The sequence below is a fragment of the Psittacula echo genome (assembly GCF_963264785.1).
Source record: "Psittacula echo genome assembly, chromosome: 4".
NCBI lineage: Eukaryota > Metazoa > Chordata > Aves > Psittaciformes > Psittacidae > Psittacula > Psittacula echo.
Window position 1 is genome coordinate 120894899 of NC_137738.1, and position 19753 is coordinate 120914651.

The window sequence follows — 19753 nt, forward strand, 5'->3', positions numbered from 1 at the left end:
TTTATTTAAAGCCCACTGCAGTCAATAAACCCTTCCCACTGTTTTCCCTTGGTTTTATGCCTGGGAAATAAACAAACCCCACAGGCATTAGGGAATAGTCTGCAGTTTTAGATGTCTGGATACTCTGTAATGCTTTGGGTTGTGATTATTATCCATCAGAACCCCTATTAGACAAAAATAACAAACAGATCTGATATCAGAATGCTAAAAAGAAGCTTTCCAGAAATAAGTTGCCCAGCTTTGGCTGTATCAGTTTTAGTAAGTGTAGGGATGTTTTACAAAGCAGACACACTTCCTCTTGATGTTGGATAAGCAGTAAGCTCTTTTAATAGCAGTGCATTGGAATTATACACTGCTAGCAAGCACGACTGGTGATGCTTCTACACTAATATGCTACTACCACTCATACTGTAAGGCAGGCTTAGTAGTGCGAGCTCCCAGGACCCTGAGATCCTGCAGGCTGTGGTTATCTGCACACTGAACAGCACAAAGCAAAGAGGCCCCAAGCAGCAATGCTGAGTGCCAATTAGAAATGTGATAGCTGGGTTTCATCACACCAATAAACCCTTAAGCCAAGATTAAAGTTACTTGGATGTGCTTGTGCTCTACAAAATCAATGGCTGACTGAACAAAACAAGGTCCCTGTTGTTGTAAGCCAAGATGAGAATTACTTGGGTGGTTTCTCCACGGTGCGGTAGGTGTTGAACGCCTGGAGCTGCTGCTGCACACCAACCAGGGAGTTGGCAAACTTGCGATTGTTGAGGATGATGATGGTTTGCTCAATCCACTCAAGGAGGTCAGAAGCCAAAGATTCGTATTTCTCAATCATCTTCTCTGTCTCAATGGCGTTGTCAAGCACCTGCGACGAGCAGCACAACGTGAGTAAGAAGGGCAGCGCTCCTCAGCCATTTAAAGACAAGCTACAGAAAAGAATCTGGTGGGAGGCCTGACTTCTGAATCAGATCACTCACTCCTGAGTGCCACAGGGGCTGGGATCCCTGAGGAATGAGGGGTTTGTGTGTTCCAGCAGTGAATTCCCATGAACCCCAGCAACAGAGGCTTACAAAAGGATTCATGTTCAGTCTGCTGGCTGCAAAGATGAGAGCAGCCTCGCCAAAGGGCAGAGAATGACTGCACAGTTTGTAAATGAGGGACTTCTCTGGGCTCCAGAAGAGCCAAGAGGACCCAGAGGGTGAGGAGCACTTAATGAGAAAGGAAAAGCAGCAATGATGCAAAATGAACAAGCAAAAAGAGAACTCCAGCCAAATGGTTTCTAATACGAGGCAGCTGGAAATTAACTACTCGCCGTCACATGGGGATGCTTAACATTCAAAACACACTCAAAAGCAAAGCTAAAAACTACCATAGAGTGGACTTTAACAAAACTAACACCCAAAAGAGGGGGAAATATATAAAATCAGTAATATTTCCACTGTTCCCTCATAATTTTCAATTGGAACTTGCAAACCTTTCCTATACGTTTTCCTTCGACAGCTAAAGCCTTCATCTTGGAGAAGTAGTGGTAATATGTCACCACGTAGGTGATGATTGACTTTTCATCAGGATGGTCAACACTGATGTCTGCAAAGCAAACAAGAGTTGTCTTAGCACACTGAGGGTGCAGGGGTTAAAACAACACAGCAAATCATGCACCAAGGGCGAGCCAAGAGAGGTGGGTTCAGGGGCAGTTCAGCTCTCAAGAGTTCTGTCCTGATCAGAAATAAACGCGGCAGCTTTGGACTGGTTCTGGATCATGTGCATGGCCAAAGAACCTCTCTAGTGTCAGTGTGCATTGACAGAACCACTGCTGATTGAGGATTTCAGCGCTGTGTCAGCATTCAGAGAGAGGAATTCCGTCTGTCCAGGCAAACCTGGGAGATACAGGTAGAAAACAAATTCTTCCCTTTCCTGCAGCAATTCAGAGGCACTGGGGAATAAGCAAGAAGCAACTTGCCCAAACACACAGCCCTGGGACAAGAAAGTTTCCTGTCCTAGCACTGGAGCAGCCTTCCAACACACACAGGCTGGAACTCACTGACAGGCTGTGAAAGGAGGTGATAACTGTGTGCTGAATTCACATCATTCACCTCCCAGCTCACAGAAGGTGTTTCTCAGGGTGGGTCAGGATGCCTCTAACCGGGATGATTTTGTGTATACACGGCCAGAGCAGTGATCTTGTCAGATAGGGCAAAACAAACACAGGATTAAAGGCTCTCCTGCTGCCAGTGCTCAGCCTTCTGCAGGAGACATCTTCCATTCTCTCCTTCCCTCCCTGGCTGTACCAGGTCAGCCAGCAGCGTCCTGCTGCTCTTTAACCTAAAAAGCCATCACAAAGCTGTGCCCTGTAACAAGGAGGGGTGGAGAAAAGAGCCCACAAAGAGCTGAAACTGCAGGAATTCTTACCCTCAGGGTCCAGGAGCTTGGTAAGACCAAGGTGTTGCTCTGCGAGGTTAAAAGCATTCTGCAGATTGTAGTGTGCATTTGATTTCTTCAGCTTGTCAAAATCAATCAGATCAGGCCTAGACAGGAGGGAAAATTCTTCAGCTTTCCCAAAGCACAACAAATACATGAACTAAGCTCTCCAAACCTCAGGAACGCCCTTTTGCTTGCCCAGTAGCCCTGTGCATTTCAACAGCAGTGTTAAAGGGATAAGTAACACCTAGCACATGCCATGGCAGAACCTAACCCATGGAGAAAACCAGCACAGCTTAACAGCGAAGGTGACCCTGGAGAAGAAGGGAACAGAGTTGTGGTCACCCAGTCTCTCCTCATGCCCATGTAAGTGTGCAAGCTACCCCAATAACCTCACCGAGCTTGCCAACCACATCAGTCTAGCACCACATTTTACCATCCCTGAGCAGGGATTTCTCTCCCCTCCAGACTGTTGTTGTGTGTGGTTCCCTCCCAGCCCTGAACTCTGGCAACCAGACCCATCACTGCTTACCCAACAGGTACAAAAACTTCTCTTCCAGCCTGGTCAGTCACAGACCAAAACAATGATGAGTGTAATTGTCTTGGAACCAAACACAACCTGTTTTGACTTGTGATGCTGTTGCCCACATGAGCTCACAGTGACCACAAGAGCTGTAAAAGCCCTAAAGCAAGGCAAGTTGCTGTAAAACTCCCATTAATTCTTCAACTTCCTCCTCTCCATGGACTTCAAAACCAAGCTGCAAAGTAACTGCAAACCCCCATGCACACGGCAGCAGTCCAGGCTTGCAAACCCCAGAAAGACATTTACCCACGCATACCTGTGCTTGTGTATTAGTGCGTTGAAAGCCATCCCATCCCTCCAGCTTGTTGTGAAGTTGTGAATGTTGACATTGGGGTAACTGATGGAACAAAAAGCAAGGAGAGCACTATTAGTACAGCATCCTCTGAAACTAAAAGCTGATTCCTTATATACAATAAGGAATGACATCCTTATTGCAAACCCAAGGGTGGGATATCAGCATCCCATGATGGACGATCTATCATCACGACTGTCCTCTCACGAGAGACTGACTCTAGAGGTAAGTGCATCCCATTCACTCTCGTAATCCCCACAGAATTGCAAAGCATTCGAGACAACAGCTCTCCATGTCCTTTCAAGCAATCACTTGAAGCTATTATCCTATAACTTGCAGCCTCAACTGTGAGGTTTCAAATCCCTGCAAGTCTAGAATAATGCTGAAGTGTCGCAAGTCATTACAGGGACATCCAAGTTTCCTGGGGAAACATACTGAATGTCCATAAATGGAGATTTAGTTATGCAAGAAAGTTACTGTCAGAGAAAGACACTTTGGAACTATTTCCATATACATGGAAAGAGGGAAAAGTTGGTGGCAAACATCTGAAGCATCATTATTTCTTCAGAATAGGGTGAAAAAGGGTCAGCATATTGCTGTGTATTCATGGATTATGCTCTAGTGGAAGGTGTCCCTGCCCGTGGAAGGGGTTGGAACTGGAGGAGCTTTAAGGTCCCTTCCAACCCAAACCAGGCTGGGGTTCTATGATTCTATGGTTATCGGACTGATATGTTTATCCCACAGCATTAATACAATAAATTCAGAGTTTTCTGACTTAAACCTCAATTCACTTCTCTTGGATGACTCCACTTCATCACAGATACATGTGTGCCCTTTTGAAATGATTTCAATGAAATCTCAAAGTGCTCTAAGAGCTTCAGAGAGAATCCCTGAATCCCCACTCACCCGGCTGTCTTCATCTGGCACCACAAAAGCAGAGCGTCTTTAGCAGACTTCTTCTCCTTGTTGTCCTCAGTCTCAACACTGATATCTTGGATCTGAAATTAACACAGAGGTTTTAAATATTTCTCTGTGAAAACACAGTTTGCCTGTTTTGAAAAGATGAAAGGAGTTATAGCAGAATACAAGCACCAAAGGAAAGCTATGATGACAGGCAGGGGGGGAGTAGGCGAATGCTCTTCCTCATTTAAGAGCATTCACTTCAAAAAGCTTCTGCTGCCCTTATTATACCGGGGATTACTCTTTGTTCAGGCTAGTCCACTGACAGAACAGTTTAAACTTCATGAAGCAAAGTGATTTCCAGCTGTCAAGGCAAACCCTGCCCTGTACAGCACTACGGGTTCACCCTGCGAGGTGTCTTCTGCAGGAGGAGGGAGTATAACAGCTACCAGTGTCAGCGTTACCACAACCTGCTATTCCACGTTATAGGCTGTTATCCAGCTTTTAAAGAGAGGAAAAAGGGTAAAAACAGAGGGAGCAAAAGCAAACCACTTTTTACTTCATATGGACCAACGTATCTCATTTTATGGATATAGTTCACTGCTTTGTAAAAAGAATATTGTAGCTTCAGTGAAGTGCCACAGGAAGTTAGGCAAACACTTTCACGTTAGGAAAACATTGAGCCACACCAACTTTAACAGAATGTTACAGTTATAAGGTATTTATTACTATGTTATTTATTATAGATTATAGACTTACGACATAAATTTATTGCCCTTTCTGCAAAAGGACTTTGCAGCCTTTTTAAACTGAGGGCAAAGGCCAATGTGCATCTTGTGGGAAAAGAATAAATCTCTGCAGCCTTTAGCTGGGACACTAAACCAGCTCCTGTGGGCACCCCTAATCCACTTCAGTGCCAAGTCAGCCAGTTACTGATGCTCACCACTGAGGTGACGAGCAGCTGAGGGCAGCACTGCCTCCAAGGTGCACAAGAGTGCAGATGTCTATGAGAGGTTCGTATTAGTGAGTAATTTAAAGGTAAATTCATATGACTCCACACAGGAAGCTCCCATTGGCTGCCACAGCAGATTGGCAGCATCATGAAGACTAGCTTAATCCTAAGGATTAGGTTTAGGTGTGTCCTGGTTTAGCAGTAGCAGTCATTTTTTCTACTGGTGCAGTGCTGTGTTTTGACTTTCGACCTGGGAATAATACTGATAAAGCCGATGTTTTCAGTTGCGGGTCAGAATGTTTACCCTGACCAAGGACTTTGTGAGTCTCATGCTCTGCCAGGGGGGAGGAGAAGCCGGGAGGAAGCAGGGACAGGACACCTGACCCAAACTAGCCAAAGAGGTATTCCATACCACAGCACGTCATGCCCAGGATGTAGAACGGAGAGTTCCCGGAAGGGCTGGATCATGGCAGGGTGGGGGCGAGGTACCGGTCGATGAGCGGTTGTATTCTCTTCCCTTGTTATTTCCTTTATCATTATTACTATTAGTGGTAGCAGTAGTGATTTCTGTTATACCTTAGTTATTAAACTGTTCTTATCTCAACCCGTGGGAGCTGCATTCTTTCGATTCTCCTCCCCATCCCTCTGGGGAGTAGGGGGGGGGGCAGTAGACTGCGACAGTTCTTTTTGGCGCCCAACGTGGGGCAGGAAGGGTTGAGATAACAACAGATCTGACTGAGGCACAATGCTGATTTATTGGTTCTCAAAGTCGTTCTTTTTGATGTCACAGTTTCAGTGTGCTGTAGCTTACTTAGAGCTGGTATTTGCTGTGTTAGTGTTTATCAAGTGTGGGCCTTGGGCTAAGGTTCTTGTTTCACTGTACTTCATGGTAATGGCTTGTAATGCGGGCGGGCTCCAGCAGCAGGGCAGGATGGACGTGGCCGTGGACTTGTACCTGGCCGTCCCGCTGCTCTTCACCGTCCTGGCCCTCGTCCTCGCGGCCGTCTTTGTGAGGCTGCGGGGAGCCGAGGGGGAGCGGCTCCGGGAGCCTGCGGCGGCCGAAGCGGCCCGGGAGAGGGGCCCCGGGGACCAAGCGGTGGCGGGAGCGGGGCCGGAGGCCGGGAAGGAAGCGGCTGCCGAGGAGGGGAAGGAGGCAGCTGCCGAGCAGCAGGAGGAGGAGGCGGCGGAGGAGCCGAGCCCCACAGCCGAGCCCAGCCCCGCGGCAGCCAAGAGCATTCCCCAGCAGCCGTCCGCCGAGCCCCGTGAGCCCGAGCCGCAGGAGGATGCAGGAGACCCCGCAGCATTTCCCAGCAAGGCAGAGGAGGAAGATCTGGACTCAGAAAAAGCGAAGCTGGTGGTGAGAGAGCTGGCAAGCACAGCAGCTACAGCCCCAGTGACAAGTACAGCAGCATCATTTGAGAGTTCTGAAAGTTTTGAATGGCCTTTGGGTACCCTTGGGACCTGCCTGCTGATTGTGATGGGGATCACCATGTTGGCACACACACAGAGTGTGTTCTACCCACGACCATTTTGTCTGCTCCCGAGAGTTAAGCAGAGTCAGGTCTGGGTCTTGTCTGGGTTTAGACAATACAGAGGGACTGAGAGGTTTTCCCCAAGGCTGGACAGTCATGAGGGGCAGGGTGTGTGGGACAGTATGGGCGAGTATCTAATCCCCTGGGCCCCTCCAGTGCTTTGGAAGCATCGGAGATGGAAGGCAGCTGTGTGGAGTCCCCAATGACAAGTTGCAGAGACTGCTGCAGGGGAGGGTGAATTATTATTTTGAGCCTGATGGGCCCATGACACTTCAGGCCATCAGGGCGGAGATGCAGCATAGAGATGGACTCATGATCGAGGGGTGGACTTTGCAATGGGCCTCTCCTGCTCTGAAAGACTGTTACGAGAGATGGAGCCCACCATTACGGACCGAATGGACTCAGCAGCTTTATAGGGATTGGTCTGTGCACTAAGATAACAGTGCACTGAGATGAGAGTGAGGGTATATTGAAAATGTGGGATCTGAGCATGACATGAATGGTATGGAATAAGGGGTGGATACTGTCCTGGTTTAGCAGTAGCAGTCATTTTTTCTACTGGTGCAGTGCTGTGTTTTGACTTTTGGCCTGGGAATAATACTGATAAAGCCGATGTTTTCAGTTGCGGGTCAGAATGTTTACCCTGACCAAGGACTTTGTGAGTCTCATGCTCTGCCAGGGGGGAGGAGAAGCCGGGAGGAAGCAGGGACAGGGCACCTGACCCAAACTAGCCAAAGAGGTATTCCATACCACAGCACGTCATGCCCAGGATGTAGAACGGAGAGTTCCCGGAAGGGCTGGATCATGGCAGGGTGGGGGCGAGGTACCGGTCGATGAGCGGTTGTATTCTCTTCCCTTGTTATTTCCTTTATCATTATTACTATTAGTGGTAGCAGTAGTGATTTCTGTTATACCTTAGTTATTAAACTGTTCTTATCTCAACCCGTGGGAGCTGCATTCTTTTGATTCTCCTCCCCGTCCCTCCAGGAGCGGAGGGAAGAAAGGTGGGGGGGGGGAAGTGGACTTCGTGGTTCTGATTTACGGCCTGGGCTTAAACCACGACAAGGTGATAGCTGTGGAGGGCCTGGAAGCACTCCGCTCTTCAAAAGCCCAATGAAGCACATTACAACCAACCATGGAAAGCTCAAGTGTGTGTCCGTCTGTGTATGTATACATACACTCCATCCCTGGCAGCGTTCAAGGCCAGGTTGGATGGGGCTTGGAACAATCTCGTCTGGTGGAAGGTGTCCCTGCCCATGGCAGGGGGTAGGAACTGGATGATCTTGAGGTCCTTTCCAACCAAAACCATTCTATGACTCTATGGCACTCACCTGGAATCTCAGGATAATAGTCCAAATAAGGCCAAGCGTCAGCCTGTGATTCCCATCCACAATATCATGGGATCCCATGTTTTCTAAGTGCACTCTTTGCTCTTTCAAGAATTGGAGGGCTTTATCAACATTCTCCAGGCAATGGATGCGCATCCTTCCTTTAGTTGGTTTAGGCTAGAAGGTAAAAGGGAGAAGAAAAACATGTATTAATGTAGATGGAAGGGAAAACCCAAAAGGGCTTCGTAACTCTTGAGCCCAGGCAGGTGGGTCACCATCACCACCCATCGTCTCCCAGCCAGCAATACCACATGCGTCTGTTCTTCAGATTCAATGGGCAAAACCACTCCTTGCATCTCACGATGCACTCACACAAGGATAACGGCAGCACATGTCAAACCCATGGGGGAAATGCCAGTATCCCAGACCTGAGCCGCACACACCAGGAGCCCATTTCATTTGCCTTTCAAAGGGTTTTCCCTGCTTGCTGCCTTCATTTTTCCTCTCTCTTGTACTCATTCACTAGCAGGAAGAGAAACGATTTTGTAAGGCTCATGCCACACCAGCTATAGTTTCCCAAGATGCTTTTTTGCCTTCAGTACAAGTTCTCCCACACTTAAAAGAGATTCTGCAAGATAGAGATATGGAGCAAACTGATAACCGGTGGAGGCAGGCAGCAAAGGGAATTGGTAATGAATGCTCCAGAGTGTCCGTAAATGCAGACATGCACTTGTCAAAAGCAAAGCTCAGACCTGGGATGTAAAAAACTCCTCACAAAAGAAACGTCATTGGTGGGATAAATTGTGTGAAAATAGCAGAGATTTATTCCAAACCATTTCTTCATAGGAAAAGAGAGTAAAAACCATAATAATAAATCAGCCACAGCAACATAGCACAACTTTATGAAGGTCCAGTGTAAAAAGCCACGAATATATATTAATATCTATTATATATATGAATATATATATTATATATATAGACTGCTGTAAAACCACATGAAGTTAAAGGCACTTTGCTCTGCAGACAAGGATTGCAGCTGAAGAGCCTGTTCAGTGCTCAGAGACCTCACCAGAGGTACTCAGCCACCTGACCTAACTTCCTTGTTTCCTGCAGTGAATGCAATCAACTACCCATGGAAATAGCTCAGGCAAAATCCTGGCTGTATCCAAGGGGAAGAGTCCAGTCAGAGCCGTGTCATGGTCCCTGCCAACAGCAGTCTGTGGAAGGGTGCGTGGTAGAGGTGAGACGCTTGCTAGAAGGATGCCCTCAGGACACACAAACCCCAGAGGTCATCGGTTTGACTTCAGCGTTCAGGTAGCTCAGTTCTCCTCCCAGGGCTGGGTCATGATGCAGACAAAGTTAACCTGCAACTCCCCGCAAGGGCAAGAGTTTCCAGGAGCCTGCCACTGCTCTGGGGCTTCAAAGTCCCTCTGGAGAGGCACAGATTCCATGTACACACCATGCAGGTGAAGAGCCATGGTGCGAGTGAGGTTATGTGTTTGGCCAAAACCAACTGGAAACCCATTGCTATGGGCAGGGACCCATCCCTGGCAGTGTTCAAGGCCAGGTTGGACACAGGGGCTTGGAGCAAGCTGCTCCAGTGGAAGGGGTCCCTGCCCGTGGCAGGGGTTGGAGCTGGAGGAGCTTTAAGGTTCCTTCCAACACAAACCAGGCTGGGGTTCTATGACCTGGCCAAAACAATGTGAGGGACCCCGAGAAGACCAAAGGTTCCATTTTTGTGTCCCCCGCCCCAGTTTAAGCCACTGCCTTGCAGCAAAATGAGGAAGCAGCACCCACAGCACCCAAGGTGTGGCTGTGCCTGCCACGCTGTCCTGCACAGCCTCACCATGAGTAAACCCTCACATTTACTGGGCTAACACAGACCCAGGCATCAACCAGAGGAAAAATTGTCTTACATCAAAAATCTTCCCTTTCCCAACAGAAAACTCACTGCAGAGAATGGGCTTGAACCGTTCGACCTTTGAGCATCCAGGAATTGTTAGGAATTTATTAATCCTTTATTTAGTTATGGAAGAAACTGAGCTAAAGGCTTAATCTTCTGCTGAAAACAATTCGGAGCTGTCTTCTTCTGTCTGGGACAAGCTGGGTAACAACTTGTGCAAACAAAATCACAGCTGACTTTGCATCCTGGCTGGACCCTTTCCCACTTTGCTCACGGAGGCTACCCCACGCTATCCGTTTCCTTCCAAATACTCTGCTGTGCAGAGAACTTTGTGTAGCAAGGTCTGGATGAAAGGCTTGGATCAGGACTCAAGCTGAGCAGAGACAGGAAGATGCAGACGTTGCCCTTGCTGGATGCTCTCAGTGTCCGTTTCTCCAGCAGATTTTCCAAGGTTCTGGGTTTTCATCACCAGAAATCACACCAGCTTTTGAGGACCGCAGGGGTTGTGCAAATGAGGCTGGAGGTCTTGCAAAGGGCAAAGAGCAGTCCTGCTGCCTGGTTACTAGCCCAGATCCCAGGCTTTGCTCCACAGGAACATGGCTCCAGCTTCAGTCTGAATCCCAGTTTCAAAGGACAGAAAACAATTCCTGTTTGTTGTACGGCATCAGTAAGCACACCATATTAAAACAGTTATCCAGGCTGCTTCCTGCATTTGTTTGTTGCTTGCTAACCATTTGATGTTCCTTGTCTTGATTCTGTATAAGATCCTGCCTTTCCAGCTCTGCTTGGGCGCCATGGAGATATCACAGCCTCACCAGTATCAGCTAAACTAAATTCCAAGGGCTGGAGAACATCAGCAGGTGGATGCTACGTGCCAGTCCTCCTGGAATAGTTCTGCTGTGTGTAATGGTCTCAAGGTTTAGTGCGTTGCATTATCTGGGTTTGTGTTTGCAGAGGAAGGTGTGGTGGAATGCACTGTTCAAACAGAGACTGCTGTCCTCCATCCTGAGATAAGGAAGCTACAGAAGGAATTTGTGGCGGCGCAGGCAGCTGCCAGCACCGTACCCAAACCATGATGCAAGACCCAGCATTCTCCCCACCCCAAGGGCTTTGTAAGCCCTGTTTGCATGTTCAAATCCTGGAGAGAAAGATGTCACTGAAACACAGAGAGTCATGGGGCTGCCTGAGCTTCACTGCTGGTTGACACTGAAAGCCCAGCCTTGGCAGGCAGATGGGAGGATTCAGACAGAGGTGGCATGTTTGCTGTCTGAATCCTCAACTAATGGGGCACGTTGGTCTTGCTTATTCATAGAACCCCAGCCTGGTTTGTGTTGGAAGGGACCTTAAAGCTCCTCCAGCTCCAGCCCCTGCCATGGGCAGGGACACCTTCCACTGGAGCAGCTTGCTCCAAGCCCCTGTGTCCAACCTGGCCTTGAACACTGCCAGGGATGGGGCAGCCACAGCTTCTCTGGGCACTCTGTGCCAGCGCCTCAGCACCCTCACAGGGAAGAGCTTCTGCCTTATCTCCAACCTAAATGTCCCTTCTTTAAGTCCGAACCCCTTACCTATCACTGTATGAATATATATAATATTCCTGTATGAATAACATCAGCTACCTGCAGTGAACAGCTCAAACCTGACACCTCACTGAAATAAAGGATTTGGCAGAGAGAGAAACAGGTTTTGAGCAAACTGGAGTTGACAAACATTGAGGTTAGATACCTCCATCCACAGAGTGCCTTCAGGAACACAGGCTACTTCTTTCTACACACGTCAGAGCTTCCTTACCCTCCCAGATGCATTCAGAAAGCTTCCTCTCTTTCCTCACTGTACACACACATGCTGTGGGCCATATGTTCAGTTCATTAACCAGAGTCTTAAGCCATGGAGCTCCCATTAATAGGAAGGCTTGATGACAAGCGATTACACAGTCGCATCCTCATGTAGCCTTGGGTCTTAGCTAAAGAGACGTCTTTCTTTGAAAAGATTGCTGTAAATTAGGCAGCTAAGAGCAGAGCCATCATTTAAGGAACTGAAGGAAAAGCTGATACCTGCTTCCTGATACTCGGCTTTTCTCTTGACACCCAGGTTTCCTGTCGTGCATCAGCATCTTTCACTACAGGCATTTTCCTACTCGCCACCCCCTTGTGCAGGTATCAGAGGCTCTCTCAACATCCCCAAAGATAGAATTTGAGCCACTTATTTCAACTCGTTTTGGACAGTCCCCTAACCAAGCCTTACCTATCCTAGCAAAATGAGTAACCCAGGGCATTGCTGGGCAGATGGGTGCAACTAACATCACAAGGAGAACTCCTCCAAAGGTTCCTTTCTTCCCTGTGAGGGTGCTGAGGCGCTGGCCCAGGGTGCCCAGAGAAGCTGTGGCTGCCCCATCCCTGGCAGTGTTCAAGGCCAGGTTGGACACAGGGGCTTGGAGCAAGCTGCTCCAGTGGAAGGGGTCCCTGCCCGTGGCAGGGGTTGGAGCTGGAGGAGCTTTAAGGTCCCTTCCAACACAAACCAGGCTGGGATTCTGTGATTCCTTTGATTCCCACTGAAACCAATAGGGTGATACTTTAATGGTGTCTGGATCCAGCTGAAGCAACAGACTTCTTTTGAACCCTCAATACTCAATTTTGCTGCAGTTCAGTTGAGCCAAGGCTTCACCAAAACCCCCCCCAAAACCAGAAGAAAACCCCCACAAGGAACATGAATAAACACTTACAAGTCTCTCCCCCGAGAGAACTTCCAGCAGCTTGATGAGCATCCTTCCATCCCGAAGGTCGGTGTACAGGTCTGTAATCCTGCAGGACACACGTGCCAAGTGGGAATTAACCCACTTCGTGAAAGTCTTCTTCTGAACTGCCTCACGTTCATCTGGTAGGAAAACAACACAGAGTCACTCAAAATGAAGCACACTTCATGTACCGATGTGAAAACGTGATGCTCAAACATGGCTTATATTAAAGGTATGGCTTGTCTGAGCAGAATCATTGGAGTAATTGGAACATCTCACTGAAATTCCACCTTTCTTCCCATTTCATGACATTTTCTAATGTCAGTGGGAGTTCTATGGAATACATCTGAATTGCAGGTTGCAGACTGACTTGCTGCTCAGGTAAGCAGCTTTCCCTAGGTGTAAGGAGGTCTGTTGTAGAGCTACACTGTAAAAGCCTGTTTAGACCAATCAAACTGTCCAGTAACTCATCAAGAGTTGTCTTCCACCACTGGAAGACCAGGCCAACTTCTGCTCTTGGGTACACACACAAATCCACAGCAGATCCCTTGAAGTCACCAGAAGTCACCTCAGATTAAGACAGACCCAAAAGAGAGCAGAGACCAAAGCTTCCCATCTACTTTTCCCCCCTTACTCCAGTATTTATGTGCAGATTCAGCATTGGTGACTGTATTTACACTATGTCAAGATGAACTTCTCCATAACTGCATGTTTCAAGTAGACCTGCATTTATTTAAAGCCATAGACAAATGGGTTCTTTCCACCTTCCCAGAGTCTTTCACCCCTGTTTATACATGAAAACACTGGCTACAAGAGCTCCACCAACGCACAGCCCCACTAAGGTCCACATCAGTTCAGAAATCTCTAAGCAGTGATTTGCCAAGATCTCTTGGGCAGAAAGCATTATACATCTGTGTGGTTAAATCCTTCAGCCAAGGGCTTGGGAAGGAGCCTTGCTGTGTTAGCGGAAGTCATTTCGCTGAGCTGGGAATTACTACAGACCAAACGTGTCAACACAAGGGGCTCACACGCGGACCGACGCAAACGTGGGCAAGGAATGGAAAAGAAGCTGAGGCTGAAGAGGACAGAAGGTTGAGAAAGAAGTAAAAGAGACAGAACGAAATCAGATAGAAGGAGGGTGGTGAGGAGGAGGAAGAGCAGGCCAGCATTCAGTGGCAGTTTGCCCAGTTGCACAAACCCCACCCTAAGATTTCAGTTCCTCCCATGCACTTCTGAATACACTCTTGCTACCCACGTGCTAAGACAAGATCAAACCCAACGCACTGAAGCTGCCCCGTTTGTAACAGCTTTTACGTACCTATAAGGTGGGAAATGCATAAATAAGGCTTGGAAAGATATAAAAGGGAGGGCTTGTGATAAAAGAGCAATGTGCTCCCATGAGCTGGCAGTCTGAGTTACTCCTGTTGGCCCTCCCTCTGAAGCAGGACATTGCTGTGACATAGGAAGCGAGCAGGAAGTCAGCAATAACCACAAGGGAATAATACATGAATTACAGTCATAAATAACAGGCAGCACTGTGTGAGCACAGCAAGCAGCTGGATGGAAAGCCCAAAGCTTGTTGCACCAAGGCAACACCAGAAACACAGCCACTATCTTTGCAGTTGAGAGCTGCAGCATCTCAGACCCATGCTGCAATTCATACCAGTGGTGCAACAACACAGCTTGTTTCATCTTCATAGAATCATAGAATAGTCAGGGCTGGAAAGGACCTTAAGATCATCCAGTTCCAACCCCCCTGCCATGGGCAGGGACACCTCACACTAAACCATGGCACCCAAGGCCTCATCCAACCTGGCCTTGAACACTGCCAGGGATGGAGCATTCACAACCTCCCTGGGCAACCCATTCCAGTGCCTCACCACCCTCTCAGTAAAGAATTTCTTCCTTAGATCCAATCTAAACTTCCCCTGTTTCAGTTTGAACCCGTTACCCCTTGTCCTGTCACTGCAGTCCCTGATGAAGAGTCCCTCCCCAGCATCCTTGTAGCCCCCTTCAGATACTGGAAGCTGCTCTGAGGTCTCCACGCAGCTTCTCTTCTCCAGGCTGAACAGCCCCAACTTTCTCAGCCTGTCTCCATACAGGAGGTGCTCCAGTATCTTGGATCCAAGAAGAGAAAACCCAACGCATCGGACTCATAGTAATAGTTGTCCATTCAAGGAATGATGTAAAGATAGTCTACTGACCTTAAATATGTATTTTCTGATCTATTTATAGCAAGTTCCTGGGAATGCTGCCTCTGCCTGTCTGGTAATCCATGCTTTTTAGTTAAAATACGGTCTTGAAATGAGTCACAGAAGGAAAACTTTGCAGCAGTTGGTGCTTTTTAAAGAGAATTCCAACAGGAACTACCACATCTCCCTTCACCAGCTTGAACTAGACCCAAAACAGCTCAGCAAGTTTGCTTGTTTAATCACTGTGGTCTCTACACAGAGGCACGACATTCAGGGATCCCTACCTTCATCCCAAAGAGAAACATGGATGGATGGGATCCTAAAAATAGAGTTGGAAATAGAGATTGTTAAACAGAAAACCTTCAAATACCATCCCGAAGCCACTCATTAAAAAGTATTTGGTCAGAAGTTGGGGTTATTAAAACCCTCCCAGCCTGGGCTCACAATGAGAGTAATGGGTGGGAAAAGCACATCCATGTGGTTTTAGTGCACGAAGATGAAGGGTTAGGGCTTAATTTTGGACAGACTGAAGACGTGCTGTGGGAAGCACAGCCAGGTGCCAAGCCGGGGGTGAAAACTTTGGTGCCATTGCATTAACCAACACAAGCTTAGGATCTGCTACGGCTGAACACAAGTCAAAGGACATCAACACGGATCATCCCAGGCAGCTCTTTCAGGTATGGGGAGATGGGTCCCTCTGACAGCCCAGGGCTCACCTACCCAAAAAGGCTGCCCTAGAGAGGCCCTAAAAGAACACGGAAAAGCGTGTTCTTAAAGCAGTGGGATTCAGGGAATAAACCCTGACAGAGTTCCAGTGACTCCTCTCTTCTGTGCTGCCTCAGCATCCTTGCGCACCCTGAATTAACAGGGAGGGAGCAGATGGGACCATCTCCCATCCAGCTGGAGGCTCTCAGTGCTCCAGTGCCCGGTGCTGTCACCTGAGTTTTCTTTAGCCTGGTTCAAGCGCAGTTGCTGCCTCTCCACTCCTGCCTTCCCCTTTCCTCTCCTCTGGCTCTCCGTGGCCCTTGATGATTTGATGATTTCCTGTTTACGGGCAGAGGTTGAAGGGCTCCGGGTGGTTTTTCTGGCTCCGCTCTCGTCTTTGCTCTTCTCACCTGATCCCCACCCATCCTCTGCAGCACCCGCCTCACCCTGCTCACACACCACAGAAACACAGCAGGAGAAGCTCTGCTCTGAGCACAGCTGCTGTGGTTTCACTCACCCAGGAAGGCCCCTGGATCATGCACTTGGTGGGGCAAAAGGCAGCTCTGACACTACTGGGGACAGGCACAGCAGAAGGGAGAATCCCAGCCTGGTTTGTGTTGGAAGGGACCTTAAAGCTCCTCCAGCTCCAACCCCTGCCACGGGCAGGGACCCCTTCCACTGGAGCAGCTTGCTCCAAGCCCCTGTGTCCAACCTGGCCTTGAACACTGCCAGGGATGGGGCAGCCACAGCTTCTCTGGGCACCCTGGGCCAGCGCCTCAGCACCCTCACAGGGAAGAGCTTCTGCCTAAGAGCTCAGCTCAGTCTCCCCTCTGGCAGGTTCAAGCCATTCCCCTTGGCCTGTCCCTACAGGCCCTTGTCCCAAGCCCCTCTCCAGCTTTCCTGCAGCCCCTTTAGGCACTGGAGCTGCTCTAAGGTCTCCCCTTCAGGAGCCTTCTCTTCTCCAGGCTGCCCCAGCCCAGCTCTCTCAGCCTGGCTCCAGAGCAGAGCTGCTCCAGCCCTCGCAGCAGCTCCATGGCCTCCTCTGGCCTTGCTCCATCAGCTCCATGACCCAGAGCTGGATGCAGTGCTCCAGGAGGTCTCACGTAAGGCACAGCCATTCCTATCCGCACCTCGCTTCACTCCTGTGTTGCTCCCACAATGTGGGAACGCAAACCAAGCCCATTCGTTAAGCGGTGTGACTGGGGTTGCTCATGTTAAAACCTCTCCTGAGCGTTTCTACATGGTGTTTCACAATGACTGCAGGTTTTTGCAATGATTTTATCAGCCCTTTCAAACTGATAAACTATTTTTCAAGCTCTGGGGTTTCAGGTTAAAACAAGCACAGGCTTAAAACCAATGAACTTTCGCTCTCATGAGACCTCACTTGGAGCATTGTGTGCAGTTCTGGTGTCCTCAACATAAAAAGGACATGGAACTGTTGGAACAAGGCCAGAGGAGGCCACGAGGATGATCAGGGGCTGGAGCACCTCCCGTATGGAGACAGGCTGAGAAAGTTGGGGCTGTTCAGCCTGGAGAAGAGAAGGCTACGTGGAGACCTCAGAGCAGCTTCCAGTATCTGAAGGGGGCCTACAAGGATGCTGGGGAGGGACTCTTCATCAGGGACTGTAGTGACAGGACAAGGGGTAACGGGTTCAAACTGAAACAGGGGAAGTTTAGATTGGATCTAAGGAAGAAATTCTTTACTGTGATGGTGGTGAGGCACTGGAATGGGTTGCCCAGGGAGGTTGTGAATGCTCCATCCCTGGCAGTGTTCAAGGCCAGGTTGGACAGAGCCTTGGGTGCCATGGTTTAGTGTGAGGTGTCCCTGTCCATGGCAGGGGGGTTGGAACTGGATGATCTTAAGGTCCTTTCCAACCCTGACTATTCTATGATTCTATGATTTTACGTTTCAGAAGACATATACACACAGAAAGGTGGCACTTACCATTTGGCGAAGCACTGAACACAACCTTGACTCTTTTACATGCAGTGCTGGGTAAAATCCCACACTCTAAGGGCCAGGTGCATCCATGAGTGATGACACCAGGGATTTAACATCAGCGACAAGCCCCAAAGTGCTATTTGTGGATCTCATGTGATCGTTCTGACAAATGTCCTTCCTCCTCTCAAAAACACGGGTTTAGATGGTGCAGATTAACTGAAACCAGAGGGTAAGGGTGGAGCTCTGAGTGTCCCGCAGCTTGTGAAAACATTGGTTTCCCAAGGGTAAAGAGAAATGCGCCCCATGCAAAACCTGCACAGCAGGGAAACGGAAGCTGCGCTGCCGGCGGGATCGATAATGGAGAATCCAACTTATCTGGAGGCAACACTGCGAAGGAAATTTCCTTTCTGCGGAAACCCCCCCGCCAATAGCAGCGGCACGCGGAGCCTTGGGAACTGTGGCGCTGTGATTGTGGTACATCAAGGACCGGCTTTGTTTAGGAGCTTGGTAAATAAACTGGAGCTTGTACACTGAAATGAGCACAAAGCAGGGGTGGATGGGGTCAGCAGCAGGCATCGAGCCCCTTGTCTGCCTGAGGAGAGGCGCTTCTTCCTGCCCTGGTGACGAGAAAATAGCCTGACCTATGTGTAGGTGACTTCGGGAAAGACAGGAGGGTCCCCAGTGTGGGACAGCGGGAAGGGGTGACACACACCATCCTCCCTCTGTCCCACCTCAGCTATACTGGCTGTGACGCTATAACCCTGGGTTAGCCTTAATAACTGCCCTGGGAAATGCACACTGCAGGAGCTGGGTAAGAGACACGTGGCTCCCCTTGGCTCCTTTGCTATCCCACGTAGAATCCCAGCCTGGTTTGTATTGGAAGGGACCTTAAAGCTCATCCAGTTCCTTCCCTGTGCCACAGGTTCCTTCCACTAGAGCAGGAACGTGCCCTCATGACCGCAGCACTAACGGCTGCTGTGGCAAAGGTTACCTGGGCAGCTGCCTGCTCTCTAAACAGAGCTTGGAGCCAGCCTGCTCCCTTCCATACCGGTCAAACCGCATTCGCAACAAGTGACCTTGACTCCCTCTCAAACGGAATGGCAATGGTATGTTTGGCGCAGGCTGCTGCCAGCACAGCACAGGTAAAATGACTGTGTGTGCAGCAGCTCCTGCCTCTGCACCCGTCGGATCAACAGCAAAGGGGCTGCTCCCAAGGAGCTGAAAGGCTACTGAGGGAAGTAGAGGGATTAGAGCACTGAGCGGCTGAGATTGGTGCTCGGTGTGTGCACAGCACGTGGGGCAGCCCAGCATCAGGGCACGGAAGACCTCCCTACCCAGTCTGGTGGGTGAGCAGCTCACTGGATGTATCAGCAGTGTTTGTGGATCACAGAATCAACCAGGCTGGAAAAGCCCTTTAAGCTCATCCAGTCCAACCCTTACCCCAGCACTGCCAAGGCCACCCCTAACCCATGGCACTGAGGCCTCGTCTCCACGGGGTGTGAACCCTTGCAGGGACGGTGCCTGCAGCCCTGTCCTGGGCAGCCTGTTCCAATGCCTGAGCACCCTCTGGGGCAGGAATTGTTCCTCAGCTCCATCTAAACCTGCCCTGGTGCAGCTTGAGGCCGGTTCCTCTTGTCCCATCCCTTGTTCCTTGGGAGCAGAGCCCAGCCCCTCCTGGCTCCATCCTCCTCTCAGGCACTTGTAGGGAGCGATCAGGTCCCCCCTGAGCCTTCTCTTTTCCACACTGAACCCCCCAGGTCCCTCAGCCCTTCCCCATCACACTGTGCTCCAGGCCCTGCACCAGCTCCATTCCCTTCTCTGTCCCCGCTCCAGCCCCTCAAGGTCTCTCTTGCAGTGAGGGCCCAGAGCTGAGCACAGGATTCGAGGTGCAGCCTCACCAGTGCCCGGTGCAGGGGCACAGTCACTGCCCTGGCCCTGCTGCCGCACTGGTGCTGATCCAGGCCAGGATGCTGGGGGCTTCCTGGCTGCCTGGGCACAAGCTGCTCATGCTCAGCTCCATCACTCAGCACCCCCAGCTCCTGTTCCATGAGCAGCTTTCCAGCCTGGAGCATTGCAGGGGGTTGTTGTGGCCCAAGCGCAGGACCCAGCACTGAGCATGGCTGAACCTCATGCGATTTGCCACAACCCATGGATCCAGCCTATCCAGATCCCTCTGCAAAGCCTCCTGCCCTCCAGCAGATCAACGCTCCCAGCCAGAATCCTGCAATACCTCAAGACAAAGTAAGGCTGAGGTTTAATCCCAAACTCCAAATGCTCTCTC

At 49.6% G+C, this 19753-nt stretch overlaps 1 protein-coding gene across 2 annotated transcripts in view; it reads right to left on the reverse strand.

Moving 5' to 3' along the window:
• The window catches only part of SPTBN1 (spectrin beta, non-erythrocytic 1), a gene marked incomplete at both ends in the record, with an annotated part of 95851 nt that overhangs the window by 41632 nt on the left and 34466 nt on the right, over positions 1 to 19753 (reverse strand). For both annotated transcript variants that reach the window (XM_080616649.1, XM_080616650.1), the window contains 7 exons: positions 672 to 859; positions 1469 to 1581; positions 2404 to 2519; positions 3252 to 3332; positions 4194 to 4285; positions 8003 to 8176; positions 12622 to 12773. In XM_080616649.1, coding sequence (XP_080472775.1) covers positions 672 to 859; positions 1469 to 1581; positions 2404 to 2519; positions 3252 to 3332; positions 4194 to 4285; positions 8003 to 8176; positions 12622 to 12773 — 916 coding nt within the window. The remainder of the gene's footprint in view (positions 1 to 671; positions 860 to 1468; positions 1582 to 2403; positions 2520 to 3251; positions 3333 to 4193; positions 4286 to 8002; positions 8177 to 12621; positions 12774 to 19753) is intronic.